The sequence below is a fragment of the Ceratotherium simum genome, chromosome 12 (assembly GCF_057802395.1).
Source record: "Ceratotherium simum simum isolate JZ-2026a chromosome 12, ASM5780239v1, whole genome shotgun sequence".
In the NCBI taxonomy this organism is placed as follows: domain Eukaryota; kingdom Metazoa; phylum Chordata; class Mammalia; order Perissodactyla; family Rhinocerotidae; genus Ceratotherium; species Ceratotherium simum.
This window is the reverse complement of record NC_141911.1, coordinates 61,694,105-61,714,245: the sequence shown is the minus strand read 5'-3', so window position 1 is coordinate 61,714,245 and position 20,141 is coordinate 61,694,105. Positions and strand designations below refer to the sequence as shown.

General features: G+C 38.6%; 1 protein-coding gene across 2 annotated transcripts in view; it reads right to left on the bottom strand.

The window, feature by feature from the left end:
• SEC24D (SEC24 homolog D, COPII component) overlaps positions 1-20,141 on the bottom strand; it is a 102,143-nt gene that overhangs the window by 30,526 nt on the left and 51,476 nt on the right. For both annotated transcript variants that reach the window (XM_087437686.1, XM_014784554.2), the window contains exons 9-11: positions 12,920-13,058; positions 9,007-9,122; positions 1,489-1,613 (exon numbers count right to left, since the gene is read on the bottom strand). In XM_087437686.1, the coding sequence (XP_087293812.1) occupies positions 1,489-1,613; positions 9,007-9,122; positions 12,920-13,058 (380 nt within the window). The remainder of the gene's footprint in view (positions 1-1,488; positions 1,614-9,006; positions 9,123-12,919; positions 13,059-20,141) is intronic.

Sequence of the window (20,141 nt, the reverse complement as noted above, 5' to 3'; positions counted from 1 at the left end):
TATTTTTTTCTCCTATCTTTTGCCAAATTCACACATCTGCTCCAATGGGATATAAAGGTTGTGATGACACTGAAGGAAAGACTGAGATTCCATAACTGATATCAATAGGTTACAAGTTTCAGATCACCACTGTGTTGAAAAGGAATGAGGGGTTGGTGAAGTGACTATGAAAATGGGTTAGTCCAATTTGAACCAGTTTGAGAGAAGGCAAAGAGAGAGAGAGACCATTTCCAGAAATTAGTTTTCTTTCACACTAACCAATCTCAAAATTCAGATTGAGAATTAAAGCAGCCCTATGAGAGAGGTCTGTGATACAATACATCCTAGTCAGCAGAAAGGCCATACTTCTCAAGTTTCCCTGAGAATGAGTCAACAGAAACTACACTCACAAACAATGGGAGGCATTGGATGCCTTTCTCAGGCCCCATCTTCAACTCACTCCCTGCTCATTCTTCATTTTAGAATTCAGTTTGAAATCACCTCAGTGTTTTTTAAACATTCCCACTGCCTTTCCAAACCATCCTTGAGAATATTATGATTTTAGCTTCAAGGATACAAACAAAACTACGTCTGGGAGGTCCAGAGTTTGCTCGTCTGAGCCTCACATGCACCAGAGCACCAGCCATATGTGGAACGAATCCTCGGGAGTGGGCACCTGATGCCTCGGGAGCACTGCAGACAACCCATAGCTCAAAGCATCCCTTTCCAGAACAGAGACTGCTTCTGTCCAGGAGATAGGGAGGGGCGGAGGGTGTTGAGACTGGGGCAGACACTAGGTTTCAGACAGTATTTCTCAGCCTCTTACTTTCTTAAGCACGTCCTTCTCTCATATAGAGAGGCATTCTCCCTGCTCCTGAGTCTCCTACTAGATGATAGTTCCCACCCTAAACAACTAGTGTGTACACTCTAAAACACAGCCATGTTTGCTAAAATACCTTTCTACCTTTCCTTTCGTGCACTGCCTCTGCAATAGCAAGGAAAGTGATGTACCACGTCCCCGTAAGTCACGGACATAGAGGCAGTAAAGCTGCAGAGGGGTTAGACAGTACTTCATAAAGGCAAAAGGAAATTTCGGGGAAAAGCCACCGTGTCCGCCATAAGACAAGAGTTCCATTTTCTGGCATCCCTTAGATTCCCCACCACGCCCAGCAACTAGGAGTTTCCACTGGAAAATCAACGCTTTTGAAAAGTGAATAACAGACTTCCAAAGTCTTTTTCACCATACTTGGGATTCTCTTTATAATTTATAATATATTTTGAATGTTGTTTACCATAGCATCATTTTTTCCCAGTTTGTTTCTTTTGCTTTGTATAAAAGATCACTCTGACTTTTTAAGGACTCTAAGAAGGGTGCTCTTTGATTTATAAATCATTACCCAATGTCCTCATTAGCAAAAGATATCAATGGCTCATTCAGCACTTGTTTTCTGGCTAACAAATTAATTCACAATATTGTACAAGTTGTCAAAAGAACGGCAGTTTCCTTACTTTGGAAGTTTTTCTAGCACAGTCTTCAGTTCTTCACATATGAGCTTCACAAGTCCATTCTTGATGTTACTATAGGAAACATCGATCATGAAGATAAAGGCTGGCGGGTTGGGAGGCTTATTCTTCTATAGGAAAGCAAACAAATCACATAAATATAATCAGGAAGTCTACAAATTTCATAATCAAATTAAAACACTCAGAAACTCTTGAAGGTCATTAGATGTTTCATCTAATATTTAGGATAGAACATCTGGGGAATTAAATCATTTTCTAGAACACAGTCTCTGATGCTGTGAAAAAGACAGAGCTGTTTATTTTCCAGGGTATGACCTGGAATCCACTATTGAATTAGACAGTATTACAATGTCTAGTGGAGAAGGTTCACTTTTGTAAAGCTCCAAAGACCTTGTTACTCCAAATGCCCAAGGGCGAGCACAGTCTGGTGGCCGGCCTCGCTTATAACACTCTGCCTTATAAGAAGCAATGTGCCTGCAACCCGGATAAATTGTGCCCCAAAAAAGTACAAACAATAATTAGCATTTGTCTCTGAAACTGTTGTAAAACTTCATTAACTTGATACCGCTATTTTCAAATCTCTTCCTGTATAAGCTTTTTCAGTTTTGAAGACATGAAATTACATACTAAAATATAATTGTGTACTTTAAAAAATTATACTATATTGTTAAATACTTACCTATTTCTAACATATTTATGGTTAAAAAAATGGAATATTAGGCCTTTTCTCTATGTTTAAACAATCACTGTAACATAAAGCAGCTGCTACATAGATGTTTTGTAGCTGCTGGTCCCTTTACTGGCTGGTATTCAAACAGCTCTTAGGAAGTGATTCTTCAGTTGGATCTTACAAAATATTTAGAAAAGAGAGCCACAGGCAAACAACTTTAGTGACTTACACGAGAGAATAAAGAGTTGACTAATTTAATTTTTAACTTTATGATAAATGACAAAAATGTTCTAAAATAAAATTGTATTTTAATTGTTATAATTATAAAATTAGATGACAATGTCTCCAAATTATATTACTGATTCATTCTATAACCACTACAAGGCAAGATATAATATTCTTCTAATAAAAGTCCTTCATTCAAAATAAGAAAAAAAATTACAGAACTCAAAAATCATCAATCTGAAAACTTTAATGCTTTGCCACATCCAAAATCAGATTGACAAAAAAACAAAAGAACTCTACTGCTGTCTATGTGAACAATTTTTATTGCAAATTATTCCTGATTCCCACCTAATCTAATTCATAACACACACTTATGCTGATTTATACTGAATGAAAATAACAATCATTTCCATTAATTAGACCAAAACCTCTTTGTGACCAACCCAAATGTGCCTTACCATTCTTGTATTCTCTCCTAAGTTCAGCATTACCACGTGACCTTGGTATGGAGATATGGAGAATGTTTTCCATATCTCCAACCTACACATTTCTATGGAAAGCTTCACTGTAACTTGTTTATGTATGCAAAACCAATTCATCATTCCTCTAAATGACATTCTCTTCCAATGTCTCTTTCTCTACCAATAACATCACTACACACCAACTCAAATGCGAAAACATAAAATTAGATTTAACTATTCCTTTTCTTTCCATCACTGAGTCCCATTGATTTATTCTTTCAAAATGCTTCTTTCACACGTTTTACCCCATCCCTACCCTTAACCATCTGGAAACTTACCATCTTGTGCCTAGAAAACTATAATGGCTTCATCATTGGCTTCCTTAATCAATTATTCCACCCATTCAATCTGGCTTGCTTTATCCAGCCAAGCTCAACACGTATGAACTCTATAAAAACCTAGTTTTACATGACATCTTACTAAAACTGCTCTCTTAAAGGTCACAGACCTCCTGACTACAAACTACAGTGACTTGAAATAAAATCCAGCTCTCATCCTCAATCTCTTTTTTCTCTTTGCAGTTTTAGGCATGGCAGACCACTTTCACTTTTTTAGCAGCCAAGGCCCTGTGGTGTCATTTCCTCTCCCACTTTTCTGACTGCTGCTTCTGCTTTTCATTTTCTTGTCTTTCTCTAAAGGACACCCTCTTTTCTCTTTGTACCACACGCTCCATCACAGAAATCTCATTCTTTTACTCAGTTTTTTTTTTTGTGTGTGAGGAAGATCAGCCCTGAGCTAACACCCATGCCAATCCTCCTCTTTTTGCTGAGGAAGACTGGCCCTGGGCTAACATCCATGCCCATCTTCCTCTACTTTATATGGGATGCCGCCACAGCATGGTCTGACAAGCAGTGCATCGGTGCGCGCCCGGGATCCAAACCCGGGCCACCAGCAGCGGAGTGCGTGCACTTAACTGCTCTGCCACGGGGCCAGCCCCCTCTTTTACTCAGTTTTAACCAGCACCTCTATACAGGTGACTCCTCAAATTCTCTCTCCTCAAGGTCTCTTTTCTGAGCTCCAGACCAGCATTCCAATTAACGAAAGCACACCTCCACGTAAAGATCCTGCCAGCGTCTTACACTCAAAATTTTAGAAGTTAAGACAACATTTCTCCCACTATACTGGTCTTTTCTATAAGAAACTTACAGAAAACACAATCCTCTAAAATGATCTGGGTTTGAAATCTCATTCTCTCCGTGGAACTGTCCACATCCCTTACCATCCACACCCAGTTAATTGTGAAGCCCCCTGTGACTCTTCTAGTGCCAGTACTCAAATTTAGACTCTCATTTTCTCTTTTTAAATTATTTTTAATTGTGGTAAAATACACATAACATAAAATTTACCACGTTAACCATATTTAAGTGTACAGTTCAGTGGTATTAAGTACGTTCACACTGTTGTGCAACCATCACCACCACCTATCTCTAGAACTCTTTTTATCTTGCAAAACGGAAACTCCGGACCCATTAAACAATAACTTACCATTCTCTCCTCTCTCCAGTCCCTGACAACCACCATGCTACATTTCTACAGTCTGTCTCTATGAATCTGACTACTCTAGGTACTTCATATAAGTAGAAACATACAGTATTTGTCTTTTATATGACTGGCTTATTTGACTTAGCATAATGTCCTTAACATTCATCCATGTTGTGGAATGTGTCAGAATTTCCTTCCTTTTTAAGGCCGAATAATATTTCATTGTAGGTATATACCACATTTTATTTATCCATTCATCTGTCAATGGACTCTTGGGTTGCTTCCATCTTTTGGCTACTGTGAATAATGCTGCTATGAACATGGGTATGCAAACGTCTCTTTGAGACTCCGCTTTCCATTATTTTCGGTATATATCTAGAAGTGGAATTGCTGGATCATATGATCATTCTTTTTTTAATTTTTTGAAGAATTCCTATACTACCCTCATTTTCTCTTGCTTGGACTACTACATTAACTTCTAATACCTCCCTGCTTCCAATCTCTCTCCTCTCCTTCTACATACAGACTGCCGTTAGAATAACAACTGACTGAGGCACAACAGAGATGACAATGCAACTGCCTCTGAGGACAGGAAGTTTACTGAGTCCCCAGAGCCGAACTCAGAACATGGCCCAAAAAGTTAGAATAACAACTGACTGAGGCACAACAGAGATGACAATGCAACTGCCTCTGAGGACAGGAAGTTTACTGAGTCCCCAGAGCCGAACTCAGAACATGGCCCAAAAAAGAGTACTGTGGATTGATTGAGTGAATGAATGTGGGGGTGGATGGATGGATTAATGGAAACATCTCCTTCCTTACCTTTGTCCTCATGGCCTACTGAATTCACATTAATTCTTCAATGGGCAGCCCTTCAAGGCTCCCCATTATACTCATTTAGCAAACATATATACAAAGATCAGAGATCAAAGATGTGATGCCAAACCAGTGGAAAATAAGAGGATAGTCTGTGTCACAAAACAATTTCCCAGCTTTACTTCCCATCATCATTCTCCAATACACATTCCTCTCACTAATTTAAGTGCTTGCCATTTTCAAAACATTTCCTATCCAGAAGTCACCGCCTAGGGGGCCTGGGTCAAGAATTTGGCCAGAAAAGTGTTTTGTTTGGCATAATGTTTCAAAAATATTTGAACTTGAATGTGTTTTGGAGGAAGGGGAATACACTCTCAATTATCCTAATCCCCATGCTAGGTCCACGTGACACGCCTACAGCGCCCGCCTCACCGCTGAAGAAGGCAGAATATGTTGCGAAGACCTTTGTACAACTGCTCCTGCTCACCATTCAGTTTTCCCTTCCATTTCCACATGTCCACACTCTGCTCACGTCCACACCAGCTCAAATGTCGCTTCTTCTCCGAATCCCTCTCTGATCCTCCAACTCATAAGTTATGGCTTGTCTGTTTTCTATGGCACTCTGATTATTCTACACTGATAGCATTTACAGCACTTATATTTGGGTTTAAATCATAATTACATACTTTTCTGATCAGGTCTATACATGGTAAGTATCTTGGGGTATCAGGTTCACTATCTTGCTAATTTTGGCATCCCTCACAGCACATAGCCAAGTGCCTTGGACAGGTGAGGTATCCAATAAATGTCAAAGTGAATCAAAGCTAAGTGGTGAAATTACATTTTTATATAGAAAAAAAAAGAGCCTGGTTTGGAATGAGATTTTACATACTAGGTATACTTTATATGCAGATACATTCTGTAAACTTATAGGTGAAAAACTCCCAGTTATGTGACAGAGCCGGGGTCTGTTTTTCCAGGGGAACTTCCTGATGATTCTGTAACTACTTGCCTACATATCTACAGCGTATTGATAGAGAATAGGGGTTCTATGGTCAGACAGACATGGTTTTCAGTCTGGCTCCATCATTTTTTAGATGTCTGACCTGAGGTTGGTACTTAAGATCTCTAAGCCTTTGTTTCCCCGTATAATGGGTTCACTGTGAGAACTAAAGGATGTAATGCATAGAACGCACTTAGCATAGAGCATCACAGAGAGCAAATGTCCAATAATGTTCATTTTATTATCTAAAATTGGTATTAAGATAAACTAAATAAATAGGGGAAAATGTGATTTTGTAGTCCTCTTTTAAGTTTGTGTGGTGTTAAAAAATACACGTACAAAAAATAAGCTCTTTTTCATCGTCCAAATCCCTAAGGCAATTCATTATTATACTTTATTTACATTTTAAATTATAATGAAATTTGAAGATATTTACAGCATCTTTTATTATCAACCTTACTTGGAATATTAAAAAGAAGATTAAGCTTACAAAAAACTCTCCACGATGTACAATTTTTATTTGGTTCCTTGCCTGCTGGGTCAGACTTCCCATCAATTAGCCATCTGAAACATTTCCAGATAACACAGTTTGAAGATACTGAGACTTTTGTTCCCAGAAATAGATTTGACTCTCTGCCTAAGGTTCTACTAAAAAAGCATAAAATCAAGATAACGTAGCCTTTTTGGCAGAGAACTGGAAACTCAGAGCATAGTTAGAATTATACTACGGTTGCAAAGATCACTGAATAAATTTTCCATCACTAGTTACAGTGGCTTTATTACAATTAATTAGAACTTTATATGTTTATGTTCTGCCTAATCATTCTCCTTCAGTCAACAGCAGTGAAGAACAAACAAACTGTCCAAAAATAATTGGTACTTTAGGACATGGTTTTGCCTGAAATAAAGCATTTGTACCAAAAATGTTCTTTGTTTCCCCAAATATGTTCAAATGTTACAACATTTTAAAATAATAAAACAACTTTTTATAATAACTAGTTCTATGTAATGTAGTGAAAAAGTCATACAACATACTAAAATAAATGCAAAAGTTATGTTAATTGAAAAAATTTAAAAATCCAATCAATTGAAAAAACCTTCTAGTTAGGAAAAATGTTCTTTGTAATTTATACTCAATGCATGGACTGATCCCCTAGTAAACATCTTTGAAAGAAATCTGTGGGTCAGAGGCTGTTTTCTGAGAACTAAGCATTAGTAGGCATTCATTTTTGGATGGGAAAGTAAGGAAATAAGTCAGAATAACTCTGTTTCTTCAAGTCCCCACATGGTACTTCAGATATAAGCTGAAATCTGAACTGATACCCAAGAAGATATTTTCAAATTACTGAAGAATTTTAAAGCCCTGCAAGGTAACCATAATGACGACACTATTACTATGACACTGGAGAAGGGAAACAGCCAGTCCTGGGATAGTTGCAAATTCATTCATTCATTCATTCATTCATTCATTCATTCATTCATCCCACATACGTCATCAACTGCCTACTCTATGCCAGAATACTGTGGTAGATCAAGAACTCTAGGACAAGCCATAAAGATAGCTAGGACAAGATTCTTGTCCCCAAGGATATCAGAATCTATGAAGAAGGAAAACATATAAGAAGATTTAAATTCCATGAGGATAACTCATGATATATATAAGATATATGGACCAAATTCTACGAAAAAACAAACCAGAAGATTTAGTATATAACTACCATGATGAAGTCAGAGGAAGTTGTGTGCACACACGCATGCATACACACACTCACATAAAATAAAATTTCAGCCAGGTATTAGAGAATAAGCAGGAATTTGCTAGGTGGGGTATGTACAGATGCAACATGAGGATGCACAAGTAGTCTGGTCAAAGGACTATCTTATATACAAGCATGGAGTTGTAAAAGGGAGTGATGAACTCAGAGCATGTAGTAAGAGTTCTGTACAACTGAAGATATAGCTGAGGTGGTAGTTTGGGATCCAACTGTTAATGGTCTTATAAGGAAACTTAAATTTTTTAATTAAATTTTTTAAAGATTTTATTTATTCACTTTTTTCCCCCCAAAGCCCCAGCAGATAGTTGTATGTCATAGGTTCACATCCTTCTAGTTGCTGTACGTGGGACTCAGCCTCGCGCTGGACGGAGAAGCGGTGCCTTGGGGCGCGCCCGGGATCTGAACCCGGGCCGCCAGCATCAGAACGCGCGCACTTAACCGCTAAGCCACGGAGCTGGCCCTAATTAAATTTTTTAGATTAAGGTAGTGGGGGGAGTCTTATGGTTACATTTTAAAGCAAGGATCCCAGGCCGTAGAGATAGTCTAAGGGAGATTCTGAGAGACTTAAACCATTGTGGTGACAATGTGGAGAAGGCAGGTACGGAAACATGTCCATAGTCCCACTGACCACATTGGTTGAGCCTCTGCCTTAGAAGGGAAACTTGTCTGTGATGATTGACAAAACAAACAAGGGAGAGGCACTACACAGAACTGCTGCAGTAAGAACCCAGTATATTCTACCTGGTAGGGACATAAGAATTAGTTATTGTTTTTTCTTTCTGGCACCACTTTTTAGTCTCTAAAAATGATCACTGCAGTCGATGGTTTGGCTATTCAATCATGTGAACAGCCTAGAAGGCTTGATCTGTGTCTTAGGCATTTCTACACCCCCATGGCACCACGAAAATGCTTTGTTTGTGAATCAAGAGTCAGTTCTTTACATATGAAAGTTATTCACTTGTTTGTATTTGACATCAATTTGTAAACACTTGAAGCCCTGGGAACACTTACTCTGCAATAATCCAAAGTAGCAACATATTCATAAGATCCTAGAGATAGCTCTGGCTTCTCATAGTGGTCCAGTCTTCTTCCAATGTGGTCCAGATGTTGGAAATAGAATGGTGGAACTAATAAAAACAAATAGGAAAGGAAATCTTTTGTTTTCATAACACAGGCAATTTAATAAGTTCTCAAAATTTATTATGGGAGGAAAGGAGTTAGAATGAGGAAAAAAAAGTATCTTAAAGCTGGGATGTGTATCTTCTAAATGTCCTCCATTTAAAAAGCATGTCTTAGAAAGAAGGAGGGTTTTCTAAGAAAGTCCCCTTGACCCTTCTACAAGCTATTGGTGACAAATAACATTTATGATTTGGACCATTGTAGAGAAACAGGGGATAAAAGTACTTGTGTTTTTAAGTTGTCACAACCAAAATTTAAGTGTCCCTATTTAATTACCTCTTTTTACAAGGAATTCTGGCTTTTCTATTTAAATTTTCAACACACCTAACATAAATATACATTGGTTATTTGAACTATACTATTAACTATGATATTTATTATCCTTTAATTAAGAGATGGCTTCAGTCATAGGGAGTTTGCAGGGTAATCTTTTAATGTTTGGGCTTCAGAGTGGAGAGGATTACTGTATTAGGGAAAGACCACACCACGAAGATCTCAGCTGAGGAACTCTTAATTTGATTCAAATGTCTAAAGAGGTTAGTTCTGGCAAAGACCTGGAAGTCATCCAGTAGCACAGGAACACTCATGAGTCACCCACTGCACACTTGGACAAATATGGCCTGGTATCTCTGAGAAAACGAACTCTCGCTGCCTCGAGATTAATAGGGCTGGCTCTGAAACCACTGACAAGAGAGGTATTTAGAATAACCAGCAATGCTCTGGCTTCAAGCATTTCATAAAGAACAACATTTTCATTTGTAAAACCACAGAAGTTATGTCTTTTGTTTTAAAACCAGCAACTCAGTATTCTTTATTTTTAGTTGTGAACTAACACGTGGATTACAACAGGACTGTTTCCTTAGGCTGGACTTAAAAATAATCACTGAGGCTTGATCTTTTTTTTTTTTTTCCATATCATGGCCATTCCTTTTTAAACAAGTTTTACGAGATTCATACATACATGTGGATCTCCGAATTTGGAAAATTCAATGTCCTGAAAAGATTATGGAAGTGGGAAACTGACAGTCTCAGCTGAGCTAAGTAAATGATGAGAGCCTTAAACTGCTGTTTGGTTTCATTTAGATGAGATGGGCGACGCTGCATTGGCTGTTTTAGGATGTGTGATGTGGTAATTTCTACATAGTTTCTACAATTCATTTACATTCACAGGCCTGCATGTAGTATGTGAAAGTTTTTTCCTTTAAAATTAATTAATTTTACATCCATTAGCATTTAATATTATCTGTCATGTTTTATAAACCAAAATTCAAGTCACCCCATAAACTATGCACTGCCATATAACACTTGTCTTTCTGCTTGCCTTTTGGCCTCACAGGCTTCCCACTGTGCAATTTCTGGACACTTTGAAGAGAATTAGAGTGGAACAATGTGACCAAGCCTGCTGGGTTCTTCCTAACTCCAACAAACCTCTGACTTCTTTAAACCTAAATGGAGAATGTAGGTGTCAATATAAATCTAAGGGAGTCTGGCTTCCTTGCAGAGACAAATATTTGAGCCTAGGATGAACATGGAAAATGAAGATGGCAGCTTCCTAGGAGGAGATACTCAAGGGAGAGAAATTCATTGTGTAGTGATACAAGAACTCTGAGTGGCTTTTCTCTAGTAGGAAGTAGCTGGGCCTTTTAAGGCTCTGAGCTGATACTTTGGGTGTGAGGCCAGGGAGTCACACCAAACTGAAAATCCTGGATGCTCCAAGTGGATAGATCTTGGATAAATTTCTGATCACCTTCCTACAAAAGTTGAGGGCTTGAGTGAAGACACTGAGGAGCTGGTCAGCTTCGTGGAGGCATTTATCAAAATGTTTCAGGAAAGCCCTTTGCCTTCTCATGCCTTTTTCCACCCAAAACTAAAGCACAGGGAAGTAAATTGTCACAGGGTTCCTGAAATCTGGGTCCCAAGATTGTGTGATAGCCAAGGATTTGGTTGCAGAGTTCATCAGGATGAGAGACAGAATAAGATCTTCCCCAGAAAGAGAAGGGTGGAGAACCAACAGAACGTGGTCTCACTGGTATGTCTGTCTGTCTGTCTGTCTATCTATCTATCTATCTATCTATCTATTTATTTTTGTGAGGAAGATCAGCCCTGAGCTAACATCCATGCTAGTCCTCCTCTTTTTTTGCTGAGGAAGACTGGCTCTGAGCTAACATCTGTTGCCAATCCTCCTCCCCTTTTCCCCAAAGCCCCAGTAGATAGTTGTATGTCATAGTTGCACATCCTTCTAGTTGCTGTATGTGGGACGCGGCCTCAGCATGGCCAGAGAAGCAGTGCGTCTGTGCGCGCCGGGATCCGAACCCGGGCCGCCAGTAGCGGAGCGTGAGCACTTAATCACTAAGCCACGGGGCCAGCCCTCACTGGTATATCCAATTTGTACTGAGTAGATGCCACATTTGGAGCAAGGAAAGAGACATCCCGAGAGGACCATGACACAGTCTTGGAGGCTAGAAACCAATGATTCCACTCCACAGTCAGCCATTTTTAAGAACTGACCAAAAGTCTTTGTGAGAAAGCCTCACAATGCAGTCTCTGGCATTCTAAGTTGGGCAGAGCCATGGACTGTGATGGGGTGCAGGGGGACAAGGAGACAGGCATTGCTCTCCCGCCAGGGACACTCATGGAGTTGAGACGCCATGAATGCAATGACATAGGCAGAAACTGTGCCCGAGTTCACTTGTTCTTAGGGAGTAGCCAGCAGCCACAGGAGACATGGCTCCTGGGCCGAGTGCGATACATTCCTCAGATCTAACGACCTGCAGGGAAGCGTGTCTACAAAGATGAGAAAAAGGAAAACAGAGAGAAAACTCATGCTCTAATAATCATCACATGGTTCTAGAAAGACTATAAATGTAAACACATGTGGGAACCTTCTCAGCCTGAGTATGTGCTTTATTTGATGCCAAAGAATTAAAAATATAGACATTATAAATATAATAAATGTAAGCACTTTTAGCAAGTTTGCAATTTTTTTCAACATCAGTGAATTTACACTGGAAGGAAATTAAAAATATAGCGAATCTGGGAAAGCTCTTCATAATAATGCTTTTTCCTTCTTAAACAATGCAACATTCATATTGGGGGGAAAAATCTATATATGTGTTAAAGTCTTTAGGCATACCTTAGCTTTTCCTAAATACTGATGAGCTCATACTCAAGAATAATTCAGAGGAATGACAAAAGAGAAAAAAAATCTCAGATTTATCATCTATAAACACAGATAAAGAAGGTTCTTCTTTATAATTTCCCTGGAAGGAAACCAACCAGAACATGCTTTGTTTGGGACATCCAAGCCCCTCTTAGCCTCACAAAAATGCATAAGACCCACAAGGAAGTTGCTGTGTTTCTTATAAAACTCAAAAGTAGGGAAGTAATTTTGCTTCTCAATCTCCTTCCACAAAGGCTCAGTTGGAGGCAAAATGAAATTTTACCTCTTATGTTTACAGATAATAAACCTGATAGATTTTTTTCCTCCTTCCTCATTCCTCTGAGATTTTCTTTTTTTAACTTTTTAATTTTTTTATTTTTGTTATTGCAGTAACATTGGTTTATAACATTGTATAAATTTCAGGTGTACATCTGAGTTTTTCTTGAATGCGAACTTATCAGTATTTAGGAAAAGCTCAGGGATAACTAAGAGCATTAACATACATATTTTTTTCTAAGCTGAGAAGTATAACATATTTCATTTAATAAAGAGCTTTCACTAAGAGCATTTATTGGCACCACTTACCGTCATTCACACAGTTGCAAAATCCACACTGATACCTCCTTCCTCCTTCAATGAACTGCATAAACGGGCACATGTACGCTTTGCACCTGTTGCATCTGACTGGTCCATTCTCTCCATGATTTACCAAGTAAAGGGGAGTCTGTAAGAAGCAAGTAAAATTAAGAAATAGGTAGGTATAGGATTTTTAGGTATTTCAGAAATCCTATGTAATAACTGTAATTTGAAAAGTCTTCTAACGGCACTCATTAAGGAACTCTTAACTCTTAGCGTTCGTGAGGAGAGTAAGGAGGCCTCTTTTGAGACCTTGTGAAGTCCAGGCAATACTCAAACAAAAATTAATTTAAATTTCTATCTCATTTATAAGCATATATGTATATACGTATATTTATGTATATGTGTGCATGTATATTTACTTGTATGTGTGTGAAGACAGAAAGAGAGAAAATACAATAATGGTAGTAATACTTAATAAAGTTTATGTTAAAAATGACCTGGACACCTTGTAACACATATTTTACTAAGTTTGTTCAATGACTATAAATAAAGAAGTAAATTATGTCTGATTTTAAAAGCTCTAGTTTGCATAGCAGTATGCTGTTTAGATAGTTCCATCAAAGTATACAAAATGTTTCTTAAAAAATGCAACTATCTGAAGAAATATTCAAGAACGTTCACTTATTTAGGCAAGGAGGCTGAGTCTGCCTTTGCTGTTACTTTATCCCATGACAAAATGTTCCACAAAGTACTCTCGATATGGCTGGTCATGCTTTGCCAGAACTGAAAGATAAATATTTCAATTGCTTCTTCCTCATAAACATGTGGAGAAACCATTACACATCTTTTACAGCTTGAAAGTGAAAAAGCTTAGCATTAGAAGTCTGCCTTGTTTCTCAACTCTTCCGGCTTTCAGAACAAAACCACAAAGATCCTTCTTGTTTGTATAAATCTCCTTAAAGATAACATTTCTAGAAAAGCTTGAGAATTACAGGGTTTGGCACATCAACTGAGTTTTTCTTTAAGAAAAGGATGCAAATAAAGCAGACTTCTTTTTAACGGAGGCCTGAAGAGCAGGAGGAAGGTGGCGATGGAGAAGTGGAGGCATAAGACCATTTTCTGCGCGTCTTAGAAAACCAAGATCTACTGTTTGTCCCTGCCCAAGTGTTCAATGTGAAGACTAATCCACCGCTGAGGTTTCAGAAATGAGTTGTGTGCGGTCCCACAGCAGGAAAAAACAGGTTTAGTAGAATACATAAAAGAATCAGGGAAAGGATAAAAAAAATATATATATTCGCAGTCACTCGCCACTGCCTCTGCACTGCCCTCTCCCCCTCTTGCCTCAAGGAAGCCAGAAGACAGATGGGATTTTCTTGTTTATGGTCTCTTCTGGTCCCTAGCGTGGGCACAGCTCTGGTGCCCCACTGGTAGGGTTGTGACAAGGACTAAATGAGGAATACATCTGCAGTACAGACTACTACGCCGATTGGATAAATGGTAACTGTTGTTATCATATCTGCACAGAACAACCTTTCCTCTCTCAAAACCACTCAGCTCAGGAGAGAGTAAATTTAGTAGGAAAATTATAGTTTGATAAGTTTGAGATAGGCTGGAGTTTCTAAAGGCATTTCTTTATAGAAATATTTAAAGTAGCTAACGTGTTATGATAAAACATTACTGTAAAAATGATCTAGAAGACCGGGAATCTACCTTTCAGGAGATTTTGATACGATCTAACAGGTAAAAGTTGAGGGGCCCAGTAGATTTTAAAAACAGTCTCAGAATTTGATTCAAGTACACACACACATATTCAAATATTGACGTATACAACATTTTTTTAATACAAACTTGTTGTTTGAAAGGCATAAAGTGACAAAAGCTTGTCCTCTTTAGCTGGTAATTATAAGAAATAGTTGGAGAGGACAAAAAGAAAGCAAACAAGAAGATGTAGGTACCAATGCAGCGGTAGTCTAAGAGGCAGTCTTAAGACAAGGAATGGAGAATTAGAGTAAGAAATGCAAGACAACCAAAATGCAAAGATAAAGGAGCTTTCTCTGGATCAAAAATCCAGTTATCTGTCACGCCTTTGGTTGCTGTTCTGTTCCACAGCTTCAACCCCTGAGACCAGGAGATGCTTTCAAGAGTTAAACGAGGGAGAAAGCCTGCACTTGGCATTCACTCCAGCCAAGTTTACTTCTTTCATCCTTTATTTTCAAAGAGTTCAAAGGCTATAATCAATTCCCTGAGAGGCTTTAGAAACAAAATATGATGCAATTATTTGCTAGACAAAGCAGAGGTAATGGAAGGAAAACTAACCTTATTTTTACTGATAGGATTTACTTAAAGACAGGCCCAGCCTACAATTACTGTGAAATTGTCAGCAACTAATACGTAAGCATTCCAGTCCTGGCAGATGCAAACTTGCAGATCCGAAACAAAAGTCTGGTAATAAACTAGAGTCAAGCAATGACTGCATCTAGGCTGTAAAATACACTTACATTTTTTTCTATTTTCACTCTTTTGGAAACTGGATGATGGATAGGTAAGTAAGGTCCTCAGACAACTGAGGTGACAGTAAAGAATGTTAAAAGCTTTTTAACTGTTTACATTTTCTTTTTGGGCAACAGGAGAAGGGTTTCTAAATTACACTGTCTTGTTCCATCTCTCTCAGGCCATGTTGAAAAGCGTCAGAGATTTTTCTTGCTCTCTCCAGATGTCTGCTTATCTGCTCTACAGTAGTGTGCATGAGCTCATAAACAGCTAATCTCACTGTTCTGAGTTCAACTTTAGTGTATGTAGCTTTAAAAAAAAAATCAAATTACTTTCCAAAAAGTTCCCTAAGTTTTTTTTTTCTCACCAAGGGCATTATATCATACTTACCATAGAAATATTTTCAGATTTTATAATTTTGTTTATAAATATGCTTTAATATTTTGGATTCTAGTATATTCCTGCCTGCTTTTTCTTTTCTGTTCTTCTCTTAAGTGGAAAAAGTGAAAGGATGGAGAGAATAATTCTAAAAGTCTCATCTGGCTATTCTTGGTTCTGGTCCCGTGTGGCGTGAGTTTATACAACAGGAAAGTGACGAGGAGGCTCAGGAAACAAGAGGGAGGAGACTACTATTTGAATCTTTTTGAATTATCAGGGCTATGCCAAATACTTTATTGGTACTAATTTTAATTAAGATGCTTTAATTGAATAAAATGTATCTCTTTTTTGTGCATGTATAACAATGGTCGATTTTGGAGCATAAGCAAGAATATAAATCACTGAAAAATTAGATTCAGTGTTAATGTGATATAAGTGATTTTAAAAACAAAATAAAACAAAAAACTTTTGGTTATTTTTCCATGTAAAAGGAGTAGACAACAAGATGAATCAATCAGTAACTCCTTGGTAGTACTCATACAGTTCTTAAAGTTTTCTTATATTAATAGATTATCAGTTTTCCAAGTATTCCTGCCATTCTCTCAGGTGACTTGAACATTTGTGCAGTCAGTCCTGAGTATACTGTGTGCCTCAGTGGGGCCTACAGCCTAGTGGGGGAGAAAGACATTTAACAAACAAGCAAGCAAATGTGCAGTGAAAAAAGCAAGGTAGGAGTAGAAAGAGTGCTTGGAAATCATCATTAATAAAAGTTCTGTTCAGCTGAAAAGGCAATGTTAAACTATTCACAGATTGTATTTCCAAAGCAAAATAGAAAAATGAAGCACAACACAGAAAGAGCTCACGTGGAGAATTTTTATAAAGTTTGTAGCATGTGTATTTTTGTTTCGGCATCTGTATAACAAAGAAAAGTCTGAATACACAAGTCTTGCTATATAGTCTCTGTTTCAGAAAAGTGAAGAATAATAGAAGGCAGCTTTAAATATTAAAAATTGATTATTTCAAATCTGGAAAGCTGAAGAAAATAGGAAGGTGTTTTTATATCATAGATCCAGTAGGTGGCACTGTGCAACTAAAAACTAAATCAAAACTATATAGTAATTTCCTCATCAGGTAATAGAATACTCAAGATAATTATGCTACATTCATTTTACGCACCTATAATAACATTTAACTGAAGTTATGTCAGCTATTACCATCACAAAATTAAGAAACCTACACCTTTCTTAAAAAAACCAATGATTAAAAAATATTCTAGATGAAACAAAATGAGATTAAACATGAAATACAGGCTATTATAAGCATAAATTGTATAGAAATTACAGAATGTGCCAAATTTACTGAAGATAATAGCCAAGAAAAACTTATTTTAAAAGTTTCTAATCTTCTACCAACTTTTCCTTGACTATATGTAGGAAAAAAAGGGCATTGTTGGGCGAGGCAGCCCCGAAGGACAACAGGCAGCCTAGAGGTGGGCCGGAGAGCGAAGGGCAGAGGAAGCGACAGCTCCTGCAGCCAGCGTCCACCTCCTGCTCTCCATCCACAGTAGCATTCCAGGTCCAAATAACAAAGCAGAGACAGCGAGGCTTGCACAGTGGTGCCCAGCAGTACACTGTGAGGAGGAAATGGTTTTCTAAAGCAAACGTCCACCTTCTTGTTGGAACATCCAATCACGGGGGATGGTGTGGATGAAGGGAGAGGCGAGACACAGTGGCCAAATCCGAGCTTTCAGGAACACGCTGACTTCGCAATATTATACCTGCCTGTATCCAGGATATTGCTCAGTGAAAACTGTCCCCATCGCCTCTTTCTTCTCCCATCTGCCCCATTACCCACCTCCTCATTTTCAGCATCACAGTTCATCTAAGGTCTAACACAAGCCCACACACGGATTCACTCCTTAACTACCTATTCTCCCCTGCCTTCTCATGCTTGTTCACTGATTTTGAAAAAATATATATTTTTCCATTTTCAGTGCACACTCCTCTTCCCTTTCCCCCACCCCCACCCTTTTAGTTCCTTCATTCGAAGTCTCCAGAAAAGTGATCAGTGTCCTGGAACTATATAGTTGTCCCCACATGACCACTACTCTACTAAGTGCCTGAAGAAAATATCTCAGCTAAATAGTTCCTGGTAACAGGAGAGCAAGTTTTGCCCACGGTGGTTTCTAAATCAGATCACAAGATTACAGCAAGATGACCTCCCAAAATGTGACACAATCCTGCAGCTTGATAAAGGATCATACTCAACATCAGATTATATTCCCCAGCTGATCACGGTCGACATACATCCCCAGCAGCAACGGGTTCATGCTGTCAAATGCGATTTTGGCAGTTACTTCTTGGGATTGCAGTGCTGCTGATTTTTTGGATCTATCTCAGGAGGAAGTCAGTTGGTAATTTGGATTAATCGGGGGATACAAGTAGAAGCATGGAAATGGTATGTGAAAAGATAATTCAGAACCTGTGATGAATAACTACCCTTTAAAAATGTTAAACATTCAGACTATTAGGCATGGGGGAAGACAAGCAGAGTCAGATTCCCAGAGGATTATGCCCAGAAGCTAAAATGAAAAGACAGTCTGCATCAACTGCACTTCTTAAAGACATTTCCAGAGGAAGAGAAATGAGAAGCTGCTTGTATGTGTTTTCTATTTTTAGCTTTACCATATATGACAATCGGTCAGCCTACAGGGACAGAAAAGGTACAGGGCAATAGGCGACTTCTTGTACACACGTTTTCTTTTTTTAATTTTTTTTTTCTTTAATAATTTTTATTTATTTATTTTCCCCCAAAGCCCCAGTAGATAGTTGTATGTCATAGCTGCACATCCTTCCAGTTGCTGCATGTGGGACACGGCCCCAGCATGGCCGGAAAAGCGGTGCGTCGGGTGCGCGCCCGGGATCCGAACCCGGGCTGCCAGCATCGGAGCGCACGCACTTAACCGCTAAGCCACGGGGCCGGCCCGTATACACGTTTTCTAAAAGGCAGCACTATTTTGTTTGACTTTTTAAAATAAGTACCGCATGAAAGAATAATATTTTCTGAATGCCTTTTAAAAATCATATTATGCATCTTCTAAAAAGAAACAGAGCCTGATAATAAAATACTCAATGTACTATTTTAATTCTAAGAATATATTTATACTTTTCAAGGTTTTTAGTTGGTCCTTGTTAACCTAAAACTTTGTATTTTCATATTTGCGGAAAATTGACCCTCTTGCTAATTTGAGTGTTTGTGGCACTTAGGGATTATTTTCAATTTTTTTTCTCTTCAACATTGCTGTTAGAGAGTCTATTTATTCTTTTATAACTATATCTAGAGCTTATACCGGATTTGAACACTTTGGAAATTACTCTTTTTTGTTTTTTGGGTTTTTGTTTTGTTTGTCTATCCAGTATTGAAAAATCCTGAAAAATTTTACTGATTCTAATGTATAATATACGTAAGATCATAACTATTGTCTGTTTGATTTGTAGTTTAAAATGCTTTCATATATAGAAAATCTCAACTTGGTGCTGAGGTGTTAACAACCCTGGGAGTGGGAACTACCATCCATGCTGTTCAGAAGGGAATGGAGGGCTGGCCCTGTGGCTTAGTGGTTAAGTGCGCGCGCTCCACTACTGGCGGCCCAGGTTCGGATCCCGGGCGCGCACCGAGGCACGGCTTCTCCAGCCATGCTGAGGCCGTGTCCCATATACAGCAACTAGAAGGACGTGCAACTATGACATACAACTATCTACTGGGGCTTTGGGAAGAGAAAAAAAAGGAGGAGGATTGGCAATAGATGTTAGCTCAGAGCCGGTCTTCCTCAGCAAAAAAAGAGGAGGATTAGCATGGATGTTAGCTCAGGGCTGATCTTTCTCACCAAAAAAAAAAAAAAAAAAGAAGGGAATGGAACAGGCAGTGATGGGAAGGGACTTGTCTAATAAGTTGCAGAGCTGTAGCTTGAATTCTCATTCATTTATTCCAGCGATTCACCTTCTCTGTGCCATACACACAGACACTGCTTGCAGACTGCTTCTATAGAAAAGCATGCAGTTTCAGAGAAGGCTGCTGTTACCCACTGTCTGTGACGGGAATCAAGCCCTCAGTGCTCCTGGGTAACCAGTAAGTGTCTCTTGTCATTTGTCTCTCTCTTTCTCTACAGTAGCTATTTCATCTTTTCAACCCTACTTTAGCCTCCAAATAAGCTCTCCTTCTACCTCCCTCAGCAGGTAATTTTGCCTCCTTGTTCACAAAGAAAATAGAAAACCTCAGATAGGAATTCCCTTGACTTTCCCCCACGAATTTACCAGCAACTCTCTAATATTTTCCTTTCTCTCCCTCTCCTGTTCCAATA